This window comes from Bufo gargarizans, chromosome 3 (assembly GCF_014858855.1).
Source record: "Bufo gargarizans isolate SCDJY-AF-19 chromosome 3, ASM1485885v1, whole genome shotgun sequence".
Lineage (NCBI taxonomy): Eukaryota > Metazoa > Chordata > Amphibia > Anura > Bufonidae > Bufo > Bufo gargarizans.
In genome coordinates, this window is record NC_058082.1 from 622,751,900 (window position 1) to 622,777,632 (window position 25,733).

The following is a 25,733-nucleotide window of genomic DNA, read 5'->3' on the forward strand; positions in this document are numbered from 1 at the left end:
CAATGCTCTAGAGTTTACTTACCACGTTTCAGTAGTAATCTCCTGCTCTATTGATTTAACCCTTCCTACCTGTGCATTTCTGCCCCACTTCCTATCACATAGCAAATACGACCCCAAGTTTCAAGCAAGACTACTAAAGGTTAGAGGGCAGCGGTATAAGCCCACATTGTAACCCTTCAGGTGTTGAGAGGAACATGTCTGCCTTTGATCTGACTTGTGCCTTTGTTCTAGCAGGTGGGAAAAACGCTTTTTAACCTCATTACGGCAGAGACCCCAAACCACATTCAAGCGGAGATGGAGCAGCTCCATTTATTTATACGCTTTAAAGCAGATTTTTTTTTGCCTTTTGTGGCAGGGATTTTCTTACTTTGCTTTAAAGGAAATCTTCATCTTTGGATCTACTAAGTAGATATTAAGTAGTTGCAGAACATTTGGTCACCATCATCCCTATAGGGACGGAGTGGATCTAATGTGATGCGTGAATGCAGAGAATTTCCCATTCCCCATGGCTGCGCTGTAGTAGGCATCACATTATCAGAATACAGGCTCCATAGTCAGCAGCCTGCATTCTGCCAAACGTCCCCATAGTTCTGAGGAAAGATGCTGAACTGTTCCTATTGCTAATGGCAAGAAAGGCGGAACAGAATGTTAAATTACTGAATTGTCTCTAATACATGATTCAAAAGGGCAAAATCTCTTAGAAATCCGCTTCCTCGTTCCTCTGTTATTCTTATTGGAAATGTATGAATAAGTATAGAACTGGATGTAACCATTCCCTTAGAGAAAGGGGTATGTCCCTGCACTGTCAGCATTGATTGGACAGACTCTGTAAGGACGTGTCTCCAATGAGTAACACCCATTTGCCAATTTATTTATACATTTCTAAGAGGAATAACAGAGGAACAGCTTCACAATTGCTATATTATACAATATTTACTAAATGCAAATACTAACTAACTACACCAGACCTGCCACGACAGCCGACAACTCCTCTCTTAAGGATTATTCATATGGATATCAGGATCAGTAATTTACTGGAGTGATGATATGTGTTACATCGGTGGGGGTTAGTTACTACAACTCCCGTGATCGAAAGAACAAGGAACTTTCTTCCCCTTCCTCTCGCAGAGGGCCAAAGGAACTCTAACATTCAAACACATAGCAGATGTGCAGAGCGAAGACAAGAAAACTGCAAAGCACTGCTCTATGCCAACAGGATAAGGCCTCATGCACACGACAGTATTTTTTTGCGGTCTGCAAAAAGGGGTTCCGTAGTTCCGTGATCAGTGTCCGTTTTTGTTTCCGTGTGTCCTTCCTTTATTTTTCACCAGACATGAAGGAAAGTAAAAAAAAAATATCTAAGTCAAGTTTGCCATGCAAATGATAGGAAAAAAACGGACGCGCGGACGCGGATGACAATCTTGTGTGCCTCCGTGTTTTTTCACGGACCCATGTCCGTGAAAAAAAATAGGACAGGTCATATTTTTTTCACGGACTGGAAACGCGGATCACGGATACGGATGACAAACGGTGCATTAGCTACGTTTTCCACGGATCCATTGAAATGGGTCTGCAGAAAATCACGGAAAACGGAACAACGGACACAACAACGGTCGTGTGCATGAGGCCTAATCCAGAATATTAGATAATCGTGTTATAGAGGGTCTGTCACCATTCCTCACATGTCTGGTAAGGGTACTTTCACATTAGCGTTTTTCTTTTCCGGCATAGAGTTCCGTCACAAGGGCTCTATACCGGAAAAGAACTGATTAGGCATAGCCCCATGCATTCTGAATTGAGAGTAATCCATTCAGGATGCATCAGGATGTCTTCAGTTCAGTCATTGTGACTGATCAGGCAAAAGAGAAAACCGTAGCATGCTACGGTTTTATCTCCGGCGAAAAAAGCTGAAGACTTGCCTGAATGCTGAAGACTTACCTAAATGCTGATCCGGCATTTTTCCCCATAGGAATGTATTAGTGCCATTCAAAATACCGGAATGCCGGATCCGTCCTTCCGGCCTGCGCATGTGCAGACCGGTAAAAATGTGAAAAAAAAATCAGTCCGCATGACAAGCGGAGAGACGGATCCGTTCTTGCAATGCATTTGTGACATATATCCGAATCCGGATCCATCTCACAAATGCTTTCAGTCACACCCAAATCGGCGGATCCGGCGGGCAGTTCCGACTACGGAACTGCCCGCCGGATCACACTGCCGCAAGTGTGAAAGTAGCCTTAGTAAAGTCTTAATCTACATAAACTAGCAATTATGGGGGTTATTTTCTTGTAACTCTGCGTTGTGCTGTTCCTCTGCTTTTCCTCCTATAATCTACTAAATACGATCCCACATAGGAGTCACCTTGTTTCCATTACTAAAGGAGTGTGACTGGACCGTGTGAGAGTCCGCGGGGACATCCACCTGATAACACCCAGCAATTTATTCATACATTTATAGTAGGAATAACAGAGGAATGGAACACAATTGTCATATCATGGGAAATACAACTATTTACTAAACCAGACATGGTCAGGGGTGGTGACAAGGAATTTGTACATTGTCATGAATGTTTAACTCAAATTCTACCGTTCATCTTTTTGCCCTCAGCGCGTTCTACTTTTCTTTGTAATCACATGCGAACAAGACACTGGTGCCATAGGGATCATTGACCTCTCTATTGTAACAAACCCCCTTGTATATAATGCAATCAGGTCATCTGGCAGCCAGGTATTCCACAGTGGAATACTCCCATCATCCAATGAATCTCCCCAATCCCACAGAACAGTACATCTTTCACGATCCCTTAGAGCTTTCAGACGAGCGTATTGAAATCCGTCAGTATTCTGGCTCAGGATCCTGATGATATACCATCAGTATTGAAAAAAATTGGGTCAGGAGCAGCACAGCAGACGGCTTGTGAAGGGCGATCTAGTGGTCTTGCAATAGCTGGGCAAGGGGTCACAGATCCAACGTGATCCAAAGGTATATAGAAAAGGTAGGAGGCCACAGCAGCATATCCACGAAATCCTCTTTATTCAAACGAGCGCCTCACGACAAGGCATAAAATTAACAGCGACGTTTCGGCTATGACTAGCCTTTATCAAGCATGTATAACAATTAAAATCACTGCATGTAAATACCCATATTAGATACGCCCACAATACTGCTCAACCAGTAAAATCTAGAAACTGTAGGTAACACCCACCCATCACTAGATGTCATCAAAATTAATCACATAGATCAGCTGACTAGAATCCCATATTCACCTGTGGGGAATTGTGTCATCCGTTTCTCCTTACAGGTGATGGCGTTACGCCGTCCATAATGCGCATGTTGTCAATCTCCATCGCATCATCAAACCGCGTCAACTGCAGAGCGCCGTCAAGCAACCACGTGATGTGTACGTCAGAGGGCAGCTCTCCGCTCCGCCTGTCCGCATTGATGAGCATCATCAAACAGCGGCCCGCTTGCGTCATCGGAAGCGGCCGGCTATGCATCATCAATACGGGCGGCTGAAAAGACGTCATCAAGCGGCGCCGCTTGATGACGTCTTTTCAGCCGCCCGTATTGATGATGCATAGCCGGCCGCTTCCGATGACGCAAGCGGGCCGCTGTTTGATGATGCTCATCAATGCGGACAGGCGGAGCGGAGAGCTGCCCTCTGACGTACACATCACGTGGTTGCTTGACGGCGCTCTGCAGTTGACGCGGTTTGATGATGCGATGGAGATTGACAACATGCGCATTATGGACGGCGTAACGCCATCACCTGTAAGGAGAAACGGATGACACAATTCCCCACAGGTGAATATGGGATTCTAGTCAGCTGATCTATGTGATTAATTTTGATGACATCTAGTGATGGGTGGGTGTTACCTACAGTTTCTAGATTTTACTGGTTGAGCAGTATTGTGGGCGTATCTAATATGGGTATTTACATGCAGTGATTTTAATTGTTATACATGCTTGATAAAGGCTAGTCATAGCCGAAACGTCGCTGTTAATTTTATGCCTTGTCGTGAGGCGCTCGTTTGAATAAAGAGGATTTCGTGGATATGCTGCTGTGGCCTCCTACCTTTTCTATATACCATCAGTATTGTCATCAGGATTTACACGCGTATTTCTTCCTTCCCTCTTGATTTATGCACTGCACAGACTGTAATGGGAGCATTTGGAAACAAATCCGCACAAAACTCGGACACGCTGCGGATTTCAATGATACGCCCATGTGAATAGCTCTATTCATTAACATTAGCAGCGGATTCCGGAACATAAAATCCGGACTATATACGCATTGCAAATACGCTCGTCTGAAAGCGGCCTAAGTGTAGAGACTCCTGCAAGGATACATACAAAAGTGCATGTCCCAGGATTCCCCAAAGCTGCGCATACTTTAATTAAAATGATTGAGAGACTACAAATCATTTACTCGTCCTTTATCAGCACGACCAAATAATTCTGGAACAGATGGCAGAAGCGGGAAAAAAAATAAAAAAAACTGTATTAGATAGAGCCTGCCGCTTCCTAAGCATATGGATTAACATCTTGTTCCACTGTTTTAGTATAATCAAAAATACTTATCAACAATCAGCAGAGTTATTCATTTTTAGAATTAACTGTAGTGAAATATAGTTGGAAAAATAAAATTTGGCACCAAAATAGGTAACGTAAGACGCCCCCGGGAGAAATGATGTCAGATTTCCAATGGAATTCTTATTACTTGGAGTAAAGTCTGGCAAGGAAGTCGTACCGCTCATTCATTGGAAATGCTGATTGATGGACTGTCTCTTTAAATTTGGTAAGAAGTCCTAGGCAATGAGGAGTCCATTTGTTACCCCGACAGGACAAATTACATTAAGACTCGAAACAATTTGTCAAACCACAAGGAAATATCTAAAATGAATAGCAATCACACACAGCAATGCATTTAAATGTGCCCGTGGTGTCTGCTTTCCAATGAAATTTAACACCAAATTTCAAATGCAATTATACTGTAGGTCGTGTGAAGATTCGCTAGTCTGTCGCCTTGAAGGGGTTGTAGGCTTCAGGACTAAATGTAAAAAATTGTGTAATATAAGAAGATATATGTATGTAACTTAAAGTACTCTGACTTTAAACCAGGTCACCTATGATCTTTAAAGGGGGTTTCCATAAATAAAATATTGATGACCCCTATCCTCAGGATAGGACCTCAATATTGTATTCCCAGAAACCCCTTTAAAGGAGTTGTCTAGCTTTTTTGAATTCTTCAACTGCTTAATTGTCAACCTCACCGATTGTGCCTGTTGAAAAACTCATAGGCACCCACTCCCCTGCTGTCCGTTTAGGTGCCCAGGCTCCCTTTGGTGGTCTTCCAGTTCTCATATTGTAAACTTCCAGATGGACGGGGTCACATCCACTGATGCAACCAGTGACTGGCTTCAGAAGTGATGTTTCTCCAAGCGGCATGTCATTGCTGGGTCACCTGCCGCTTGGAGACACATCACTGCTGAGGCCAGTCATTGGCTGCAGTGGTGCATTTGACCCCGTCTGCCTGGCAGCTTACAGGACAGGGACTGGAAGGACTACTGGAGAGTACAGGCTGGGGTTGACAGTACGAAAGCTCCCAGTGCTAGAAAATCTATTAAAGTTACTTTTACATATGCGCTAAAGCTATCTGGCAGGCTGTTCTGGAAGAGGACCCAGCGGGCATCTGGCAAGACGTGGAGACCCATGTGGCCTAGTAGAGTATAACATGTAAACCTAGTCTTAATAGTTTGGTGACAAAACAACATATGTAAAATGGGTGCAATCTTTTTTTTTCCTGGGAGATGACCACTTCTGCTTCAAATGACGTCATGTCATCCTGTCTGCATCCTGTCAATTAAATAACATCACTTCCTGTCACAGTCACCACAAAGACTAAAGCTGTAAAGGTCATAGACAATAAATGAGATGGGGACTTAGGAAAGACTTGGACGTGTAACCATCATGAAACAGGGGAGATAATATGGGACCCCATGCTAATTTGCGTTTAGCAACGGGTTTGAGATTGATGCAATACTTAAAGGGGTTGTCCAGGTTCAGAGCTGAACCTGGACAGCCCTCCATTTTCACCCCAGCAGCCCCCCTGACATGAGCATCGGAGCAGTTCATGCTCCGATGCTCTCCTTTGCCCTGCGCTAAATCGCGCAGGGCAAAGGCATTTTTCAGAGTTCCGGTGACGTACCGGGGCTCTCTATGGGGCTGACAGGAACCCCGGTGACGTCACCGGCACTGATGGGCGGGATTTAGCGCTGCCCTAGCCAGTAAAACGGCTAGGGCAGAGCTAAAGCCCGCCCCTCAGAGCCGGTGACGTCACCGAACACACTGCCGGGCGGAAGTTACCGCCCGGCAGTGTGTTATTAAAAACAAAAGAGCCTGTGCCCTGCGCGATCTAGCGCAGGGCACTGGAGCGCATCGGAGCATGAGATGCTCCGATGCCAGGCTCAGGAGGGCTGCCGGGGTGAAAATAACGGTATGTCCGGGTTCAGCTCTGAACCCGGACAACCCCTTTAAGACAGTATTGTTTTGCCTTAGTCCTAATTTTTATTTTATTTTACATTTATATGGTTTAAAAACTCCAGCTGAACGCTAACCCATTTCTGTCACATAAAAGCAGGAAAACCACCACACCACTTACCGTGATTCGCTCATCTCTGTCATCTATTGATGTCCCATCTTTCCTCCAAGATATTGTGGGTTCTGGGTGACCTCGAGGAGGTTGGCATTCCATCACGGCAGGTTCTCCAACAGCCACCATGACATCTGAAGGGTTCTGTCTGAAGTCGTCTCTCAGAACTGTTAAAAAATAATAATAAGACAAATAACCTTAAAAGGGTCGTCCAAGATATATAAATAAAATAATAAGACACTGTAAATATGATGGTCAGCAATAAATACATAAACTAAGCAAGTTTTAGGCAAAAAAATTATATAAATACATTTACTCATTTATCTAGTTGTGTTCTGGCCCCTTTGTTGACATGCAGTGGCAGAGCTGTGGGGGCGTGTAACATCAATCTCTGAGGGTGTCAATAAAGACTGCCTTTCCCCTCCACCTGCTCTGCAAATGGAGTAAATAAAATTGCTGCCTTGCCTGCAGTCTGACTGCTGGGACACTCATGTTGTATGTGACTTTGAGTCCCAGCTATACAGTACAATGACATTGATGACACACAAAGGCTCTTCCCCCTACCTGTTCTTGTGTAATGTTCTGCAGACACTTCCTCAGAGCCAGCAGAAGAGTACAGGGGAGAGAACTCCTCCGGTCTTTACCTCAGGAAAGGTACGCCGTTGCTTACTCCTCCTTCCCCACGGAGAACATATACTGTACATGTATAGGAGAGTAGTGGTTCGATCAATCAGCTTTTGAAGGTGCATGGGCACCATATAATCTGAACATCTAGTAGACCCCATATTTGTACATCTGTACATATCCTCTTATGTCTTAAATAGAGAACATACAGTCATAAAATCTACACTAAGAACCTCATAAAAACCATCTGTCTTGTGAATTTTGTATAGCACTCTTTAATTATAGAAACTGCTGGTCTGCACATGGAAGATGAAAAATGCTAGATGTGGTGGAGTAGGGAAAGTAGAACATGGCTTCTTCTTTCCCTTTCTACCACCTAGATCTGTCATGGGTAACATCTGGAACTCCAGCTGTGGTAAAACTACAACTCCCAAGATGCACACTTGCTTGGCTGTTCTCATAACTCCACACAAATGAATGGAGCATGCTGAGAGTCATAGTTTCACAACAGCTGGAGTGCCGGAGGTTAGCCATCATGAAGTTTGCATGTCATTTCTATGATCACATACATTTTCTCACTCACATGCTCAGCTCAACTATGCCTAATGTGTCTGAGAAAAGAAATTTAGACTGTGACTGTCATTGTACAACCCTCTAGAACATGTTGGCATTATGCAAATATTGGGCAATAAATAATTGTCTAGTAAACCTAAGTCTTCAAGGGGTATTCCAAACGCAGACATTGATGGCATATCACTAGGACATGTCATCAATGTCATACTGGTGTGGGTCCCACCTCTGGGACCTGCTTCCATCCCCAGAATAGGGCCTCCATTGACCGCTATGGAATTTCCAAAAATAGTCGAGCGCTGGCTCACCTATTTCCAGCAAACCCATAGCGGTAAACGTAGAGCCCACCGCGCATGTACAGCCATGTCTCCATCCACCACTATGGGACTGCAAAGCATTCTTGCTTGGCTATTTTCGGTACTCTCATAGCAGTGAATGGAGACCACGCTGAACATGTGCAGTTCACTCTGCTTCACTTAGGAGCCCCCGTTCTGGAGATCCCAGAGGTGGAACATGCAAATATCTGACACTGATCCTAGCAACATGCCATCGTTGTCTGAGATGGGTCTAACAATTTAAAGGGGTATTCCCATCACATACAATGGGGACATATTGTTAGGATATGGCCCCATTGTCTGATAGTTGCGGGTCTCACCTCAGGGACCTGCCCCTACAAGGAGAACAGAGCGGGGAGAGTGGTGGCTGGAGGACCCTGGGTTTCCCAGGGTCCGTCTACCACCAAGCGCTGCTCCCATACAAGTGTAAGGGAGCACACCGTGCACGAGCGGCCCCTGCTCTCATTCATTTCTATGGGGCAGACGATTATTTTCGGCGGCACCATTGAAATGAATGGAGGGTGGCTGCGAATGCTCATTGCGCCCTCCATTCATTTCCCCGCTCCGTTCTCATTGTGGGACCCGCACCTATCAGATAATTGGGGCATATCCTAGCGATATGCCCCCATTGTAATGTGATGGGAAAACCCCTTTAAGTGTTAATGCCATTTCCAGCTCCATATACCAATATCACCTTGAAGTAATACTCAGAATGTAATTCTCTAAAACTGCTTAATTAGAACATCGATTAACTTATTCTGCGCATGTATCCAAGATATATTGTAGAGAAAACATTGAAGCCAACAGCCGCTGCCAAATATGCTCCACTCCGCTTCATATTTCATTCCTCCAAATTGCTGACAACTTGCGTTAGTCTGTTCATTAATTAACTGCTAATACAGAAGAACTTAGGCAGAAACCTGCAGCCTAATGAAGAGATTGCGAACTTGAAATACCTACCTGAGCAAAACACCTCACTGCATGTCATTAACATTAGAGTTGTGATCACAGTTAAAGCAGCAGCCATAACGAACTCTGCGTGTGCACAAAATGCTCTTTGCAAACTTCCAATAGAGACAAGTTCACTCCAGAAAGTTTCAGGACAAATATGAAATAACGGACAACCCACAAACATTGCAATACTAAACCCGTTAGGTCGCAATGACAACAGATATGTTGAAGAAATTCCTGCTACTCTTTCATTGATGGGGGTCCTGTGTGTAAGGCTACTTTCACACTAGCGTTTTTCTTTTCCGGCGCTGAGTTCCGTCCTAGGGGCTCAAATCCGGAAAAGAACTGATCAGTTTTATCCTAATGCATTCTGAATGGAGAGTCCGTCCCTCAGGATGCATCAGGATGTCTTCTGTTCAGTCTTTTTGACTGATCAGGCTTTTCAGAAAAACTTAGCATGCAGTATTTTTACCTCCGGCCAAAAATCCTGAACACTTTGACTGAACGCCTGACCAGGCTTTTTTCCCATTGACTTGCATTAACGCCGGCTTTTTTTCCCACTGACTTGCATTAACGCTGGATCCGGCTTTTGCATGTTAAACCCGAAAAATAGGAAAAAAAAGTTAAAGTCCATAAATGGCGGAACCGTTTTTTCCAATGCATTTTTCCATTGTGATCGAAAGCCTGATCAGGATTCAAATGTAATCAGTTTTCACACGTTTTTCCAGATCCGGCGGGCAGTTCCGGTGTCGGAATTGAACGCCGGATTCAAACAACGCTAGTTTGAAAGTAGCCTAAGTTGGGGGACCCAAGCCCACTTTAGGAGGTTAATTTGCTGGGGACGTGAACGGTGATGCCACCACCCCATGTCCCCTAAATGTGCAGCGCAGCCCTTTTCATGGTCGAATCGTGCTGCCACTCTGGAGCGATGAAGAATAGGCATAGGAAGCATACGGTGAATTATTCTTAGCCTAATTTTTGTAATCACAACCCTTTTAAGGATTCCTCTATAAATATATAAACTTTTCCCATTACATTTTCCACAATTGTTTACATTTTCTAATTTAGGTTGTTTGTTCATGCAAATGAAAATCCATCGAAACGACGGCAGAACATTTGTCCTACTTTTATACAAGATTATGAATTTGACTGCAACCAACTGGAAAAAAGAAAGAAGCAAAAAAAAAAAACTGAGGTTTGGATCATCTTGGGCTGTAATTTAAATTTTAAGCAAGAGTCTAAAGTACAGAGTAGAGAACAAGAAAGGCTCCAGCATATTTATATATGGATGAAGCCTACAATGAAAAGTCGAAAGCACATTAAAAAAAGAAAAATGAGATTCATAATCCAAGCCTAGTATTTCAAGCTACGAAAAGAAAATAACTATCTACATATAGAATCAAAACTCACTTAATGACTGTCTGTTGTCTCACAAAGAGAAAATGCCAATTTGCCTTGGAGACACACACTCCTAACCAGAAACAAATGTATTCAATTATCTGTACAGAGTTTGCTCCAGACAGGAAGCTCACAGCCGCTTTGATTCATATTATTAAACTTGTTTGACATGCTGCAAGCGAGCACATTTATGATAGTCTGATATAAAGAAGGCTACCAGGAAAACAGGAAATGTACAGTAAAAAATTATAATGAACTCCATTTTTACATATTTTTTTTTGCCATTTGAGCTTCTCGTCTTTATGAAATGGCAGTAATTATAAATCTCCATTGTTTTCTCCATGTGATTTGCAGGACATGATATAAAGACATTTGAGTTTGATTCTGCAACATGGATGGGCTGTAGTGTGCATGCTCGTGCCAGCACGTGGGATGTTCACTTGGCTTGTCAGACTTAGGGTACTTTCACACTAGCGGCAAGGAACTCTAGCGGGGTGAACAGCCTGTCAGATCCGTGCTGCCGCTACTGCACGCGTTCCCCCTGACTACCGCTCCGGCCCCATTGACTATAATGGGGGCTGGCCAGAGTTCTGGCGGCAGTACGGCTAACCTGCCGAGTGGCGGCCGGAATTAAACAGCCTGCCGGAGTTCCTTGCCGCTAGTGTGAAACTAGCCTCACCAAGCTGTCATTATAAACCCCCTACTGGCTGCATTCTCCATGACTCCTCCTTATTCTTCTAGCCTCTCCCATTCAGTGGATGGCATTAGTGGGTAGCAGCGTTTTGTAAGGTGGGCGGGAATGTACTTCTACCAACAAAATGATACCAAGACTGGCTGTAAGTCACGGAAAATGTGGCTGCAAAGTGTGCAGCTAGAAGAGTTCATTGAAGACGTGATGTGAACACTCAATGATGATACATATAAACTCAATACAAATAAAATTAGTGAATTAAGAAGGATTTGTTAGAAAATAATAAAACTTTCTATGGATTGTAATGAGGTTATATGTAAATGATTGCAATATTACAGGAAAAGGAAATGTTTATTGGGAAAAAAAACTGTACAATTGAAAGCAGGCTCTAGGAACCTGCTGGATACAAGATGAGATATGGCCTCTAGCCTAGACACAAGATGAGATACGGCCTCTAGCTTCAATACAAGATGAGAAATGGCTTCTAGCCAGGATACAAGATGAGATACAACCTCTAGTCTGGATACAAGTTGAGATACAACCTCTAGTCTGGATACAAGAAGACATATGGTCTCTAGAATGAATATAAAATGACATATGGCTTGAAGTCTCGATAGAAGATGAGATATGGCCTCTAGCCTGGTACAAGATGAGATATGGCCTCTAGTCTGGATACAAGAAGACATATGGTCTCTAGCATGGATACAAAATGACATATGGCTTGCAGTCTTGATACAAGATGAGATATGGCCTCTAGCCTGGATACAAGATGAGATATGGCCTCTAGTCTGGATGCAAGAAGACATATGGTCTCTAGCATGGATACAAAATGGCATATGGCTTGAAGTCTCGATACAAGATAAGATATGGCCTCTAGCCTGGATACAAGATGAGATATGGCCTCTAGTCTGGATACAAGAAGACATATGGTCTCTAGCATTGATACAAAATGACATGGCCTGAAGTCTGGTTACAAGATGAGATATGGCCTCTAGCCTTAATAAAAGAAGAGGCACGGCCTCTAGTCTGAATGCAAGATGACATACGGTCTTGAGCCTGGATACAAGATTAGATACAGCCTTTTCACTGGATACAAGATGATTAAAGAAAAATAAATACAGCACCCACCAAAAGCATGTTGAGGAAGGCACTTCTGTGTTGCTTGTACTTGTACTTACCTTACTTTGGATTAAAAGCACCATTTTCTTTAATTTGTGGGATGCTGCCTTTTTCTATACATGGACTGGATACAAGATGAGATACGACTGGACATGGAGGCATACAAATTCTGTATGATACCCAGCAGCACATTTGCCCAGAGATGTCACCGCTGGGCCTGTAGATCCTGCAGACTAGTAGGTTGTCGAAATTGGCTTCCATGCCGTTCCCATAAATGCTTTATTGGTGATAAATCTGGTGACCGGGAAGCCGAGAAAATATTACAATCTGGTGGCAACATCCCAGGGAAACCCTTGTGTGGGTGACCGTTGTCTTGCTGAAAAAACACCAGTTGGAAGCCCGTGGCCTCAGGATGTCCTGCACATATCGTTTAGCTGTTAGTGCTCCTCATATCACTAAGGGTGGGATCACATCAGTGTAATGTATTCCGTTATGGCTTTCCGTTATAACATGGTTATAACGGAAAATAATGGAATCCAGAAGATGGAAGTCAAAAAATGGAACCCTTTAAAAGGCATTCCGTTTTGATCTGTCATAATAGAAGTCTATGGGAATCATAAAGGATCTGTATGGTTCCCGTTATACAAGACGGAAAACAAAGTCCCGTTGACAGGACTTTTTTGTTCGTTCTGCATAATGGGAACCAGGCGGATTCGTTATGATACCCACAGACTTCCATTTTGCATTCCGTCATAATATAAGTCTATGGGCAGCATAACGTATCCGTCCTGGTGTCCGTTATGCAGGACTGGACTCCTGCATAATTGATCCGTTATGCTGCCCTTAGACTTGTATTATGAAGGATCAAAACGGAATGCCTAAGAGGGGTGACCGACTACCATATGCAATGACTCCCAGATAATCACATCTGCAGTTGGGGCAGTGTGTCACTCCACAGCAAAGGCAGGAGGCCTCCATACTTGAACCTGACTATTGTGGTAACATTTGATTATTATTAATGAATATTATGAATACTAAGTTCTTCTTTTGTACAGAATGATTTCACGAGGGGGTTACTGGTGTGACTCCAGCTGATAACTTGAATAAAGTAGTGCTGAATATAATAGGCCAACCACGCGGCCTCTGGAAAAAGTTGAGAGACAGAATGGGACTTGCGCTCTAATGGTCCTACTGCCCCTTCCTTCTAGCGAATCATTGGGAGTCACTATAGATCTTCCATGAATGGATCTGACATTGATGGAAGATTCGATTCAACCAATAGGTTAAGCCCTACATGTTTGATCATTGAGGGTCTGGCTACTTAGGCATTTGCGATCATGATTAACTCTTGTATCTTGTATATATCTAAGTGAGCAGCTATAGGACTCTGAATGATCATACTCTACTGGGCCGACATGTTTGGCCTATCCAGTTGACAGGGGTGCACCACCAATGAGGGGTTAGGTTAAGAAATTGGCATGGGGGGGGTGGCGTTTCAGTTTTTTCGCAGAAAGGCTAGGTGCACCCCTGCCAGTCGATAGTCATAAAAATCTTATGGAAAAACCACAAAACAAGATTGGATCCATGGTCAGGTGGATGGCTCACCACACCGTATAGTTACAGTTATTGTGAGGTTTTTTTCTCTCTTAAATGATGACAATTATGGTATATTAAAAACAAAATCTTTGCACTTTTGCAAAAAAGGTACTTTAAAAAATAAATAAAAAAATTGAATACAGCCATATAACATCTGCAGAAAGTAGAGTCACATTCTCATCTGTACCTTCATTCCAACACGGTTTACATTTTGGAAAAATAAAAACAGGATGCAGAGATGAGACATAACCCTACGGGAGCTTTAAAAATGTTGATTGTTGCTATAGCAACAGTGCTCCAAACCAAGAGTGCAACAAGTTCATAAACAATAAATAAAAAATACTTCACCGTAACCATAAAAACAATGCAATACTTTATTATTTAACAATTTCATACATTTCATCTCTTGTCTTGAGCAAATCTGATAAAGCGAGACACGACCTGACTGCTCGCATCAACCATCACGGTATCATATTATGCGTCTCGCAAGCAGATTAGGAGCCTCTTACAATTCCAGAAATCTGGTGCGTCGTTACTGCAGCTCACGTTACCGATAGATAAACCATCACTGTGACACGTCAATGGAAAATGTCACCATCGGGTTAGTAAATGTTAGTAAATAATTTGACAGCGAGTAAAAAAAAATAATAATTGCTGCCTTGAGATCGATAAAGTTATAACTTCCAGATGACAAGCCGGTGGCAGAGTATTGAACATGGCATTTATACGCCTGTAGACAAAATGCAATATATAAGGCTTGACACCTACAATGCCTGTAATGTTCTAGAGTTTGTCAGTACTCGGCGTGAAGATCTTGGGGACAGGGTTGGATTGTCCCACTAGAAAATCGGAGGATCCTCTGGTGGGGCAGACTCTGATCCCATAGTGGACCCAGAAGGTCCATGAGAAAAAACAAATTGGAGCTGCCTTTGGAGCCAATCACTTGGCACTAGGGTCCTGTTACTTTGACTTAAAACCTATAAGAATCTTGATGATGCGGGGTTTGGGCCAGAGAATAATTTCCTCTGGTGGGCCTAAGGAACCTCAATCCAACACTGCTTGGGGAACACTATGATCAGGGCATAGGACTTTCAATTCTGTTAATTTGTGCAACAAAGAGTAGCGTATAAAATCCAGAGACTGTACAAATGGGTAAAATTTGTACCAAGTTGTTTTACTGAGTGTATGTGAAAGATAAAGTCAATGGAGAAGACTTAAAGTAGAACTCCTGCAAAACATTTTTATTCTCTTAGAAAGGTGCATGATGCAATCTGTAATCAGTGACTGTATTTGAGAGCTTATAACCTCCCTTCTGATCCTCAGCTGTGTCATGTGACCAACACTTCTGATCTCCAACTGACACGGGGCAGGAAGTCAGTTACGTCTCTATTTATTCCTATGACAATTGACATTGAGACTCCCATAGGAAAACATAGAGAAACTGATTTCCTGTCCACACATAAGATGCTGTGTTATTTGGAAAGTCGAATTGAGGATCAGAAGGGAGAGGAGAGGATTACCCTAACTACAGTTTACATCATGCACTTTTCTAAGAGGTCAGAAAATAAAAAATTTTGCGGGCGCTCTTCTTCAAAGGGAACCTGTCACCATGCAAATGCAGTTTAACCTGCCAGCACCATGATATAAAGCAGGAGGAGAAAAACTTGAACGTATATTATTCACTTAAATTCCTGCTCCTTCTGGGCCTTGAAGTCCAGGAGGCGGTCCTATCAGTGATTGACAGGCTTCCCTCTATGACTGTGTGTACAGAGAGAGCTGTCAATCACTGATAGGACCGCCTCCTGGACTTCAAGGCCCAGAAGGAGCAGGAATTTAAATGGACACTGAATTTTCCCCCCACACAACTATATATGAATCTTCTTAGCTCCTGCTCTACAACATGCTGCCTGCAGACTGCATTGTCAACGTGACAGCTTCTCTTTAAAGAAGACCCAGAAAACCCCTTTAAAAGTTTGCCTAAAAATGCTATCACCATGGTAACCTTATCATTTGCTTCTCCTGCAGACCTTTCTATGGCCTCTGCTTCTTGATTAGCCTGGAGTGGTGGATATGATTACCGTTTATTATCTACGGTATCTCCTACTGAAATTATTCATTAGCGGTAAGAATGTGCAGATGGCAGGAAGGCTACACAGTGAAGGCATTTTTTATTGGACGCACTGCTGATATGTATGGTTAGCCTTCTCTGGAAAAGCACTGCCTGGTCTGTGATTATTACATGATCTGACACAATAACCAAAATCTATACCACTGTCACCCCAGGCCACGCGTAGACATGGTCTTCTTTTTTAGTGGCCACCTTACATATAAGGCTCATTATTATCTGTCAGTGAAAGTAAATTTAAAAGCAAAAATGATCAGTGAAAAATAATTGTAAAGGTGGATTTCCACGGGCCGACGAGCAGCAGATGGTCGGGAAGGAAATGTTCCCTCCCAACAGTCAGCTGCTCGTTCAGTGGAGGTGAAGCGATCACCTCCACAGTATAAGGACGAGGGATCGCTATTGCGATCGCTCATCCCTATACAGCTGCATTGTTTCTGGGCAGCAGGTCGTTGTTTAGACCGCACGATCTGCTGCCCAGAAACAATTATTCAGTTGCCTGCACAACGACGGGATCACCCGTTGAACGAGTGTTTCGCCCGCTCATAGGATAATCTGCTGTACCTTTGGATGGGCAGATTGTCAGGAACAAGCATTCGCAGGAATGGTCATTCCCAATAATCTGCCTGTCGTCTAAATCCACCTTATAAAGGATTAGCTACAATCTAAGGCCTCATGCACACAAACGTATTTTGTTTCCACGTCCATTCAATTTTTTTATGTTTTTTTGCAGATCGGATGAGGACCCAGTCATTTCAATGGTTCTGCAAAAATGCGGACAACACACCGTGTGCTGTCCGAATCCGCATGTCCATTCCGTAGCCCCGCAATAAAGATAGAACATGTCCTATTCTTGGTCATTTTGCGGACAAGGATAGGCATTGCTACAATGGATCTGCCCAAAAAAAACTATGCAATACGAATGCCAAACGGACGTCATCTGTATTTTTTGAGGATCCGTGTTTTGCGGACCGCAAAATACATACGGTCGTGTGAATGTAGCCTAAGGCTAAGTTCAAATCTCTGGCACATAAATCCAGTAGTCTGGCAGAGAAACAACTACCAAAGTTTTTGTGATCCAACAGGGATCTGGTGGGTTTCCGGCACAAATGCTGGCTGCATGCAGTGGTATTTGTCCAGCAGAAAACACCAGTGTGAAAGTAGCCTAAGGGGAGGGTGTTGGGGGGGTCCGCCCCGGGTGCCGGCTCTTACGGGGGTGCCAGAAGCAATGAGTGATTCCATCAATACAGATGGAAGTGCTCATTGCTGGGAGCTGCGGTCCTGTCACTCACCGCTCTGCTCCCCGCGCTCCTCCCCTCCTTAAGGCCGGCGGCGCACAGAATGGTGAAGCAGGAAGACTTCTCCCCGCTCCACCATTCAGCCTGCAGGCACAGATCGCGCTGCCGACCTGTGTGGATGGAGTCTGTAGCCCAGAAATCTGCATAAGCTCCGCCCCCACATAGCGCTGCAGAGCGATCTATGCCTGCGGGGAAGAGAGTACTGTGAGCTTCAGGAGCGGGACAAGGTGAGTAGTTACTGTGTTTTTTTTGTGTGTTTTTTTTTTAATACAGAGGGGGCACAGAGGGTTGTATTACTATGGAGGGGGCACAGAGGGTTGTATTACTATGGAGGGGGCACAGAGGGCATTACTACTATGGAGAGGGCACAGAGGGCATTACTAATGTAAATGGGGCACTATGGGCATTTCTACTATGGAGGGGGCAAAGAGCCAGAGGGCATTACTACAATGAAGGGGCACAGAGGGCATTATTACTGTGAAGGAGGCACAGTGGGACTTACAGTTAAGGGGGCATAATTGGGATTTCTACTATGGAGGGGGCACAAAGGTAATTACTAGCACAGTGGGCATTACTACTATTATGGAAACACAATGGGCATTATTACTGTGAAGGGGGCACAATGGGCATTATTACTATAAAGGGGGCACAGCGGGCATTATTAATGTGAAGGGGGCACAGTGGGCATTATTACTGTGAAGGGGGCACAATGGGGATTTCTACTATGGAGGGGGCACAGAGGGCATTACTAGCACAGTAGGCATTACTATTAAGGGGGCACAGTGGGCACTATTACTGTGAAGGGGCACAATGGGCATTATTACTATGAAGAGGGACAGTGGGACATTATTACTATGAAGGGGGACAGTGGGCATTATTACTATAAAGGGGGCACAATGGGGATTATTACTATAAAGGGGACACAATAGGGATTATTACTATGAAGGGGGCACAATGGGGATTATTACTATGAAGGGGACACAATGGGGATTTTTACTATGAAGGGGACACAATGGGGATTATTACTATGAAGGGGGCACAATGGGGATTATTACTATGAAGGGGGCACAAAGAGGGCATTACAACTGTAAAAGGAGCACAGAGAAGGCATAACTACTGTGAAGGAGGCACAATGTGGGCATAACTACTGTGAGAGGGGCACAATGTGGGCATAACTACTGTGAGGGGGCACACATCTGTACAAAACTACTGTGAAGGTTGTACAATGAGGGCAATACTACTGTGAGGAGGTACGATTTTTTTTTGGGGGGGAAGGGTGCCAGAGAAAGGACCCACCTACGGGTGCCAAACACCCTAGGCACACCACTGAGTCTAGGAAAAGTTTTAAAACAGATGGTACTGCAATGCATCCAGCATCTGTGTGTACAAGCTGTGTTAATGCCTATTAAATGCGTCCGAGTAAACGTGAATCCCAAGGTATTGGAATGTTTAACCAACTCATGACGAGTGGTTAGCATTAATTAATTGCTAATTTTGCATAGTGTTTCCATTTCTTTTATTAGTTAAACCTAATTTATTATTACTTTTATGGTTCCAATGGCTTTGAGGTTTAGCTGGTTCTAAGGCATCACAGTTGGACTCATTGGGAGACACTTCCAAAACGTGACACTAGCAACACTGTTCTCTTTCCCTGAGAGATAGCTCCATGGACAATAAATAATGGGAAACAGAATATTTGAAAAAAAGAATTCAAGCAAACAACCTAAATGGTAACACTATGAAAAAAAATAAAAAATAACACAATAGGCAAAAACCTATTATATGCTACTAAATGCAGCGATCTCCGCCTCAGCATGGGGAGGAGCGATCCTTATACCATCGCTCGTCTCCATGCTTTCCAGTTTTTTGCCTGCAGTAGATCGTGGTCATGATTAGACACCACTATGTTAAAAGATTTGGATTGCCCGATTGATCAAACGATGAATAATCATCGGATAATGGGCGGCAGTATTACACTGCCAGATCATCACTAATGAGCTTTCATACGAACGATGATTGGCCCGACAATCGCCTGGTGTAATACAGGCTGTAATACCCCCTGTGCAGCCGGACGATACGGCAAAGTTGGGGTGTTGCACAGGGCTCGGCATAGATTTGGCGCATCCTCCCGCAGGCTGTATGACAGACTAAAATCTACGGCAGCCTACTAGCTGTCATAGATTTCTTTCTTAATTCATGCCAGAATACTGGTGTGAAACAAAGAAAACTGACGCAAATGAGGATAAATGTGCCCGCCCTACTGGCAGCACCACTTCCCCACCCTCGCCGTGTCTCCTTTGCATCAAGTCACAAGTTATGCTGCAAAAATCGAGTGTAACATAAATTGCTACTTTTTAACAGAATAGTGGCATAGATAGCACGATAATTGTCCCCCTATGCTCTTGCCTACTTATTTTTCTATTGTTTGATTTGACTTGCCTCGGCAAGCACACACTCCTAGTCATGGCATTAGCACAATCATTTCTGGTTAGCAACATGGTCATAAAAATGATATGTTCGTACATAAACATCATAATTTGCAAATTACATACTTTATGCTAAAAATAATGATTTAGTAAAGTTCCAAGTTCCATTCTAAAGGCCAAATGCATGTGATCTTGAAATGTTAGCCTAAGCTCATTTCTGTTTTATACCGTTTTTATGCTTTTTTGTTCTAGTGCAATCAGTTTTAAAACATTTAATATGAATTTATTTTTATCAATGCAATTGCAAGAGTCTACCAGGCAGAAAGTGAAAGATAAATTACAGGTAGGTTACAGAATACATTTTCTATTTTCACTACCCAATGGCAAACCTATGCAAATCAAACCCTTTCCACTAAATTACACCTATATAAAAAAAATATAATAATAGGTAAAAATTTACAACAAAAAAAAAAAATACAATATTTTACAATTATGTCTTTCCATCTAAAACAGCAACTAATCTTCCACTCAGGTGGATGATCGTTAGGGTGGAAAATTGCAGCTTAGTCTGGAAGTAAAACATTTCTTTTCTCAATATTAAATGACAGGAGATAAACCATCCAACTGAAAGCTGAGAGCTTTAAAAATATAACCCTTTTTAAGTTAAGAAAGGAAAAATGGCTTTTATTCTAACACGCCAGAGTATCAAAGGATGTAATTAATGACACCTCAATGGGTGACGCTGATTTTTTATACAGACGTATAAGAACACAAAAAAAATGTAAAAAACTCTATTAACTATACAGTTATTATGTAGATAAAGGCTTTTCAACCACCAGATTTCAGCTTCAGTCACAAACTAAATAGTTCTCCATCTTTACAATTCAGAAAAGTAATACTTAAAGGAAACCTATCACATTGAACATGCAGTTTGATCTGTGGGTAGCAAGTTATAGAGCAGGAGGAGCTGAGCAGATTGTTACATAGTTTTGAGGTTTATTTTAATTTCTTCTCATTAGGAGTCCTATCACCGATTGACAGCTACCACTCTACACTCATACAGGTGCTATGATATTCATAAGACCACCCACCGGACTCCTAAGCCCAGAATGAGCAGAGATTTACAGAAATGAATCTATTATCACCATGCTGGCTGAGGTGAAAACTGAAATGGTGCCCCTCCCTCCCCAATGCCAATTTCTTAACCTAACCCCTTCTCTTTAGCCCATGGCCCTTCAGCTGCCCCTGTCTTGCCCTACCTGGTGATCATTGGCCTCATTGGTGGTGCACCCCTAATTCCGACAGAACTATATATATATCAAGCTGCTCAGCTTCTCCTGCTCTATAACATCCTACCCACATCTCTCACCAATTATCATTCACAAACTCGTCATTTCGATTGCATATCCCATCGTTTGTAAAGTAGAAAGTTGCATTTACACAAATCGATAACTTGAGTGGCATGCTTAAACACACCCACGTAATCGTCTGTAATCTCGTGCAGTGAACGATTCCTGTTTAAATGTATGAAATCGTTAACATCTAACAATGATTTTTGTGCCCACACAAATGATCGAACCAATAAGAAATCTGCCGATCGTCAGTTGTTGCTTTTATCGTCCATTGTTTTTACACTGTTCCATATTCTTACAAATTTGCTCGCTTTAACGATAATTTACACAATAATCTCCTTGTGTAAAGGTACATTTATTTAGGAGCCCATGCACTTGGTCTTGCTCCCATTGAAGTGAAAAGTAGTGCTGTTTGTGAAGACCCATTTACGTGGTCTGATGTAGCAAGCGATTGCCAGGAAGGAAGTGTTCCTTCTTGACAATCACTTGCTCATTAGTGGAGGTAAGCTTTGTATTTATATGCAGTGATCTCCTCCACAGCATGGGGAGGAGAGATTGCTAATGCCCTCGCTCGTCCCCATACTGAATCATTGTTTGCTGGCAACAGAGGCCTTTTAGACACAACGATCTTCTGTCGGCAAGCAATGATTTAGGTGTCCATGTTCAATCATTCATGGAGCAATTGGCAGCACCTTTACAATCGGCAGATTATCGCTAATGAGCATTTGTACGAACGCTCATTAGCTAACGAGCATTCGTACGAACGCTCATAACCTGCCCTAACATTGGGCAGTGTAAAGGGGCCTTGAAAGGTGGTACAAGACACAGGGATTCAAAGACCACCAAAAAGAGAAATCTTGTATCAAGCACCACCCCTCAGACCAATACTAGGCATAACGCAGGTCATCCGTTTTGCATATTTTGGAAAAGGTAAGAAATAAGCCCTGTAGAAGGGAAAATATGTGGTCACCCAGCATCTGTACACAGTGTAGAAGATAAAGATAATGGCTGCCTAGACAATAGAGTGTTATTAATGTTTTGCTTCCGCATTTTTCTTTCCAATTACTAATACACAATATATATATATATATATATATATATATATTTTTTTTTTTTTACTACTTTCAGCATTTGGCCTCGGGTTCAAGAGCAACCAAACCAACATTAGACAATTTTATTCATGGATATGAAATCACAAGTTAATCTTGGATCATTAAACTAACGCCAGGATGTAACCAATCTTACTATTATTACAGCAAATAAGCCCTGAAATTGTAAGGCCACCAGAGGCCACATATCCTGAAACCACTTGCCTAAAACTGGATCCATTATGGACCAGTAATAATGTAACTATTGATTTACCTTGAGACTAAATGGTTTATTTGGAGGATCCCTTTTTCCTGTTCTCAGCCTCGGAAACTCTCTTAATAGTCCTTCCTGGTAATTTAAGGCTTTAAAATGTCTCCTTTAATTAAAGGCGGACAATATTAATAATAATAGGTAATTACGGAATTGTGTTAATGCAATGAAGCAGGTTAACCCCACCAACTTTATTGCCCATATTGGATACTCATTGATCCACACTGGATATTGTTTATATACGGTATCAAGCAAGGTATTTATAAATAAATAAATAAATATTTTCATTAAATATCAGACATGGCAAATAAAATCAGCAGGGGAACCAGTTGTTCATCAGGAACCAGACAATATTAATTTAAACAGACTCACAAGTCTATTTAGGTGAAAACCCCTTTAAAATATTACGTAAAAGGTGCTTCCTATGAAAGAACATTAATATTTCACAATTGTATAGGAATATACTACACACCTTAAATTTATTTAAGTTTTATTCATGACCATTCTGGTGATTAAGGCCACATGACTACAACAGACCCTAGAAACTTAGGGTATGTGTAAAAAGTTAATTCAAGATTCTTCAAAATTTGTGCCTAAATTCACAAGTTTGTCCATGTGTCTTCATGATTCCTGTATTGTCTATTAGGTCTCTTCACTTAAACATGTTCTAAAGGCAGTCATACACATCCAATAGCTGTCAGTCCAACATTCGTCCGACAGCTATATCTCCTGACTCCCCCTCCCCTTTACTCATACACAAACATGTATATATATTCAATGGGAAGAGGGGAGAAAGCCGCTACCAGACACTTTAGGTGGTGGCTTATCTCCTTGGAGATCAGGTGAAAATATCTGTTTTGCCTGATTCCTCTCTTTCCCATCATCTGTCGGGGGAGTGTTGGGAGCTCCCCACACACATTAGACTGTCTGCCATAGCCGCTGTTCTCAGACGGTTTAGCCTACAATAAAATAATGTGTATGGGGGCCTTAAGTTGAACCAAAAACACCAAATGTGTTCAGAGGCCTTCACAAAGCAATACCAAACTTCCGTCAAAAGTTCCATTTGTAGGTGTTGTGTCTCGATCCACCATTTCGGCTTCTGATGGGTACGGGTGTAACTAATCATGGAGAAGTAAAATGTTTTTCATGTTCAGTTATAAAAAGGAAGATGATTGATAGAGCAAAAGGGTTCATAGTACAGTCAGATGTCTCACCCACCATCGGTGCTGGCGGCAATCTTTCTGTGTTTAGACTTTATTAAGTGTCAACTTACCTGCCAAATGTTTTCTTTGATGAATAATGCGCAAACTAAAGTTATGATGTAATCGACATTAAAATGAATACGGTTTTAGGCTTTCTAAATTATTCTAAACTTATAGGATGCTAAGTTGCCCATTCATTACCAGCACTTTGTCTAAATGAGTAGTTACATAGAATCTGTAATGGAAATGGTTTTCTTAAAAATTCTAATGCTAATAATTATGCATCTAAAACTTTTCCTAACAGCTTTAAAAAAATAAAATAAAATACAAGGAATAAACTAAAAGCTGAATATGGGCTCAGGACTGAACATTTCAGAAATAACTAGGTAATCAAGGGAGATTTTGACAAGATATATAATTTACTTGAGTAGCAAAGAAAGCTAGCATCATTAAAGACAGTCTGTTATTTACTGTCAGTGGGTGTCCTCCACGCACATAATAAAAGCCATGTACACAGTACTGAAATCAGTTTTGTTCCAAGGTCGTTGAGTAAACATTTGTATGAAAAATGCCATTAGATTTACAAGTATGCATATAAAAGACACACACGCTCCAAGACATGTATGCTCACAAGATGTTTGCCTCGGATGAACTGGTGGACTATGTAAAGAGGAAGTAATGACTTCAGCTTTATTTGTACGTGTGTGCAGTGAACAAAAAGAAATAAAGAAGACATTCAAAGCAGATTTAATTAGTGGTGGTAAGCCCCACCACTAATTAAATCTGCTTTGAAAGATTTTTCAACCTTTTTCAAATGACAGAAATCTGATTACTATTGCAGAACCTATTGGAGAAAATTCTGTTTCAGGCCATAGGAACACCCAAAAAGAGCTGCTTCACATTTGATTTAAATGGGGACTGTGTAATTCTTCATTTGCCCTGTGGTGGCACTGCAGGGGAATTAAACACTTACTGTCAGACACTCTTTACAGCTGCTTTATTGGATACCAGTGGTGGGACAACTTCTGGTCTGCTTATCAGGGGATCCTTCAGTGGGCTCTTTTTTTAATTACAAGCAGTCACTTTGGACAACCCCTTATTGATTAGAAGAACTTATTATATAAAGTCCATGGTCCCAGAAATGTTCTTAATTACTTCATCTACTTCTACAGCTGTCTAAAGGGGTTGTGGCATGGTTGATGTAAAAAATTAAAATCAGAAGTCATATAGTACATAATGATGCCTTTCTAACAAAGCTACAGCCAGCCCTGTACCGCACATGGGTCCTGAGATCTTCACATTACTGCTATAATCACTCTGCTAGATCTTCTTCAGCCTGGAAGCTCAGGGGGGCATGTCCTTTCAGAACATATGGCTGGTGACAGATGAACACTTTTACTGAGCATGTTCGACCAGCTTATTGAGACAGATAAAAAAGAAGGAAAAGAACAAACAACAGGTGGCGCTATACATGCAATTACAAAAGTATCCAGGTGCTAGTTTAAAAAAATGTAGAATATGCTTCCTGACACAACCCCTTTAAGGATCATTTACATGTGCCAATGAGCAGGCAATTATCAGGAAGGAACCTCTGGCCTCCTCTGGATGGGGACAAGAGATGGCTACTGTAATGGTTCATCCTCATACAGATTCATAGTTTCAGGGTTGCACCATTTATGCAGGATGATCTGCCGAGGAGAAAAGATTTAGGTGTCCAAATTAATGATGATCCTTTCTCTGCAACAGCTCCAGCACTGCCCCTAACAACACTTGCATTTTGCTTCATAACTAGAATCAGTTAGTAGAGAAATAATATTACTCTGGTTTTTATCACATGCTCATGTAGCTGCTTACCTAATGTACATCATCCCCATGCTTTTTAAAAAAAAATTGGACTCTCCTGACCCATTTTCACCAAGTAAACCACTATCTCTGGTTTGTTTCCATCCTGTAGGTAGCACTTCCTGTTGCTGTATCCAACCAAACCCATGATTCACTTCTCCTTCCTTTGTCACAGCTTCAGCCCCGCCCCTAACAC

The 25,733-nt window shown here is 42.3% G+C and overlaps 1 protein-coding gene across 4 annotated transcripts in view; it reads right to left on the bottom strand.

Annotated features, from left to right (window-relative positions):
• The window catches only part of ROBO1 (roundabout guidance receptor 1), a 356,075-nt gene that overhangs the window by 124,523 nt on the left and 205,819 nt on the right, over positions 1-25,733 (bottom strand). For all 4 annotated transcript variants that reach the window (XM_044284562.1, XM_044284560.1, XM_044284561.1 and 1 more), the window contains exon 3: positions 6,662-6,819. In XM_044284562.1, the coding sequence (XP_044140497.1) occupies positions 6,662-6,819 (158 nt within the window). The remainder of the gene's footprint in view (positions 1-6,661; positions 6,820-25,733) is intronic.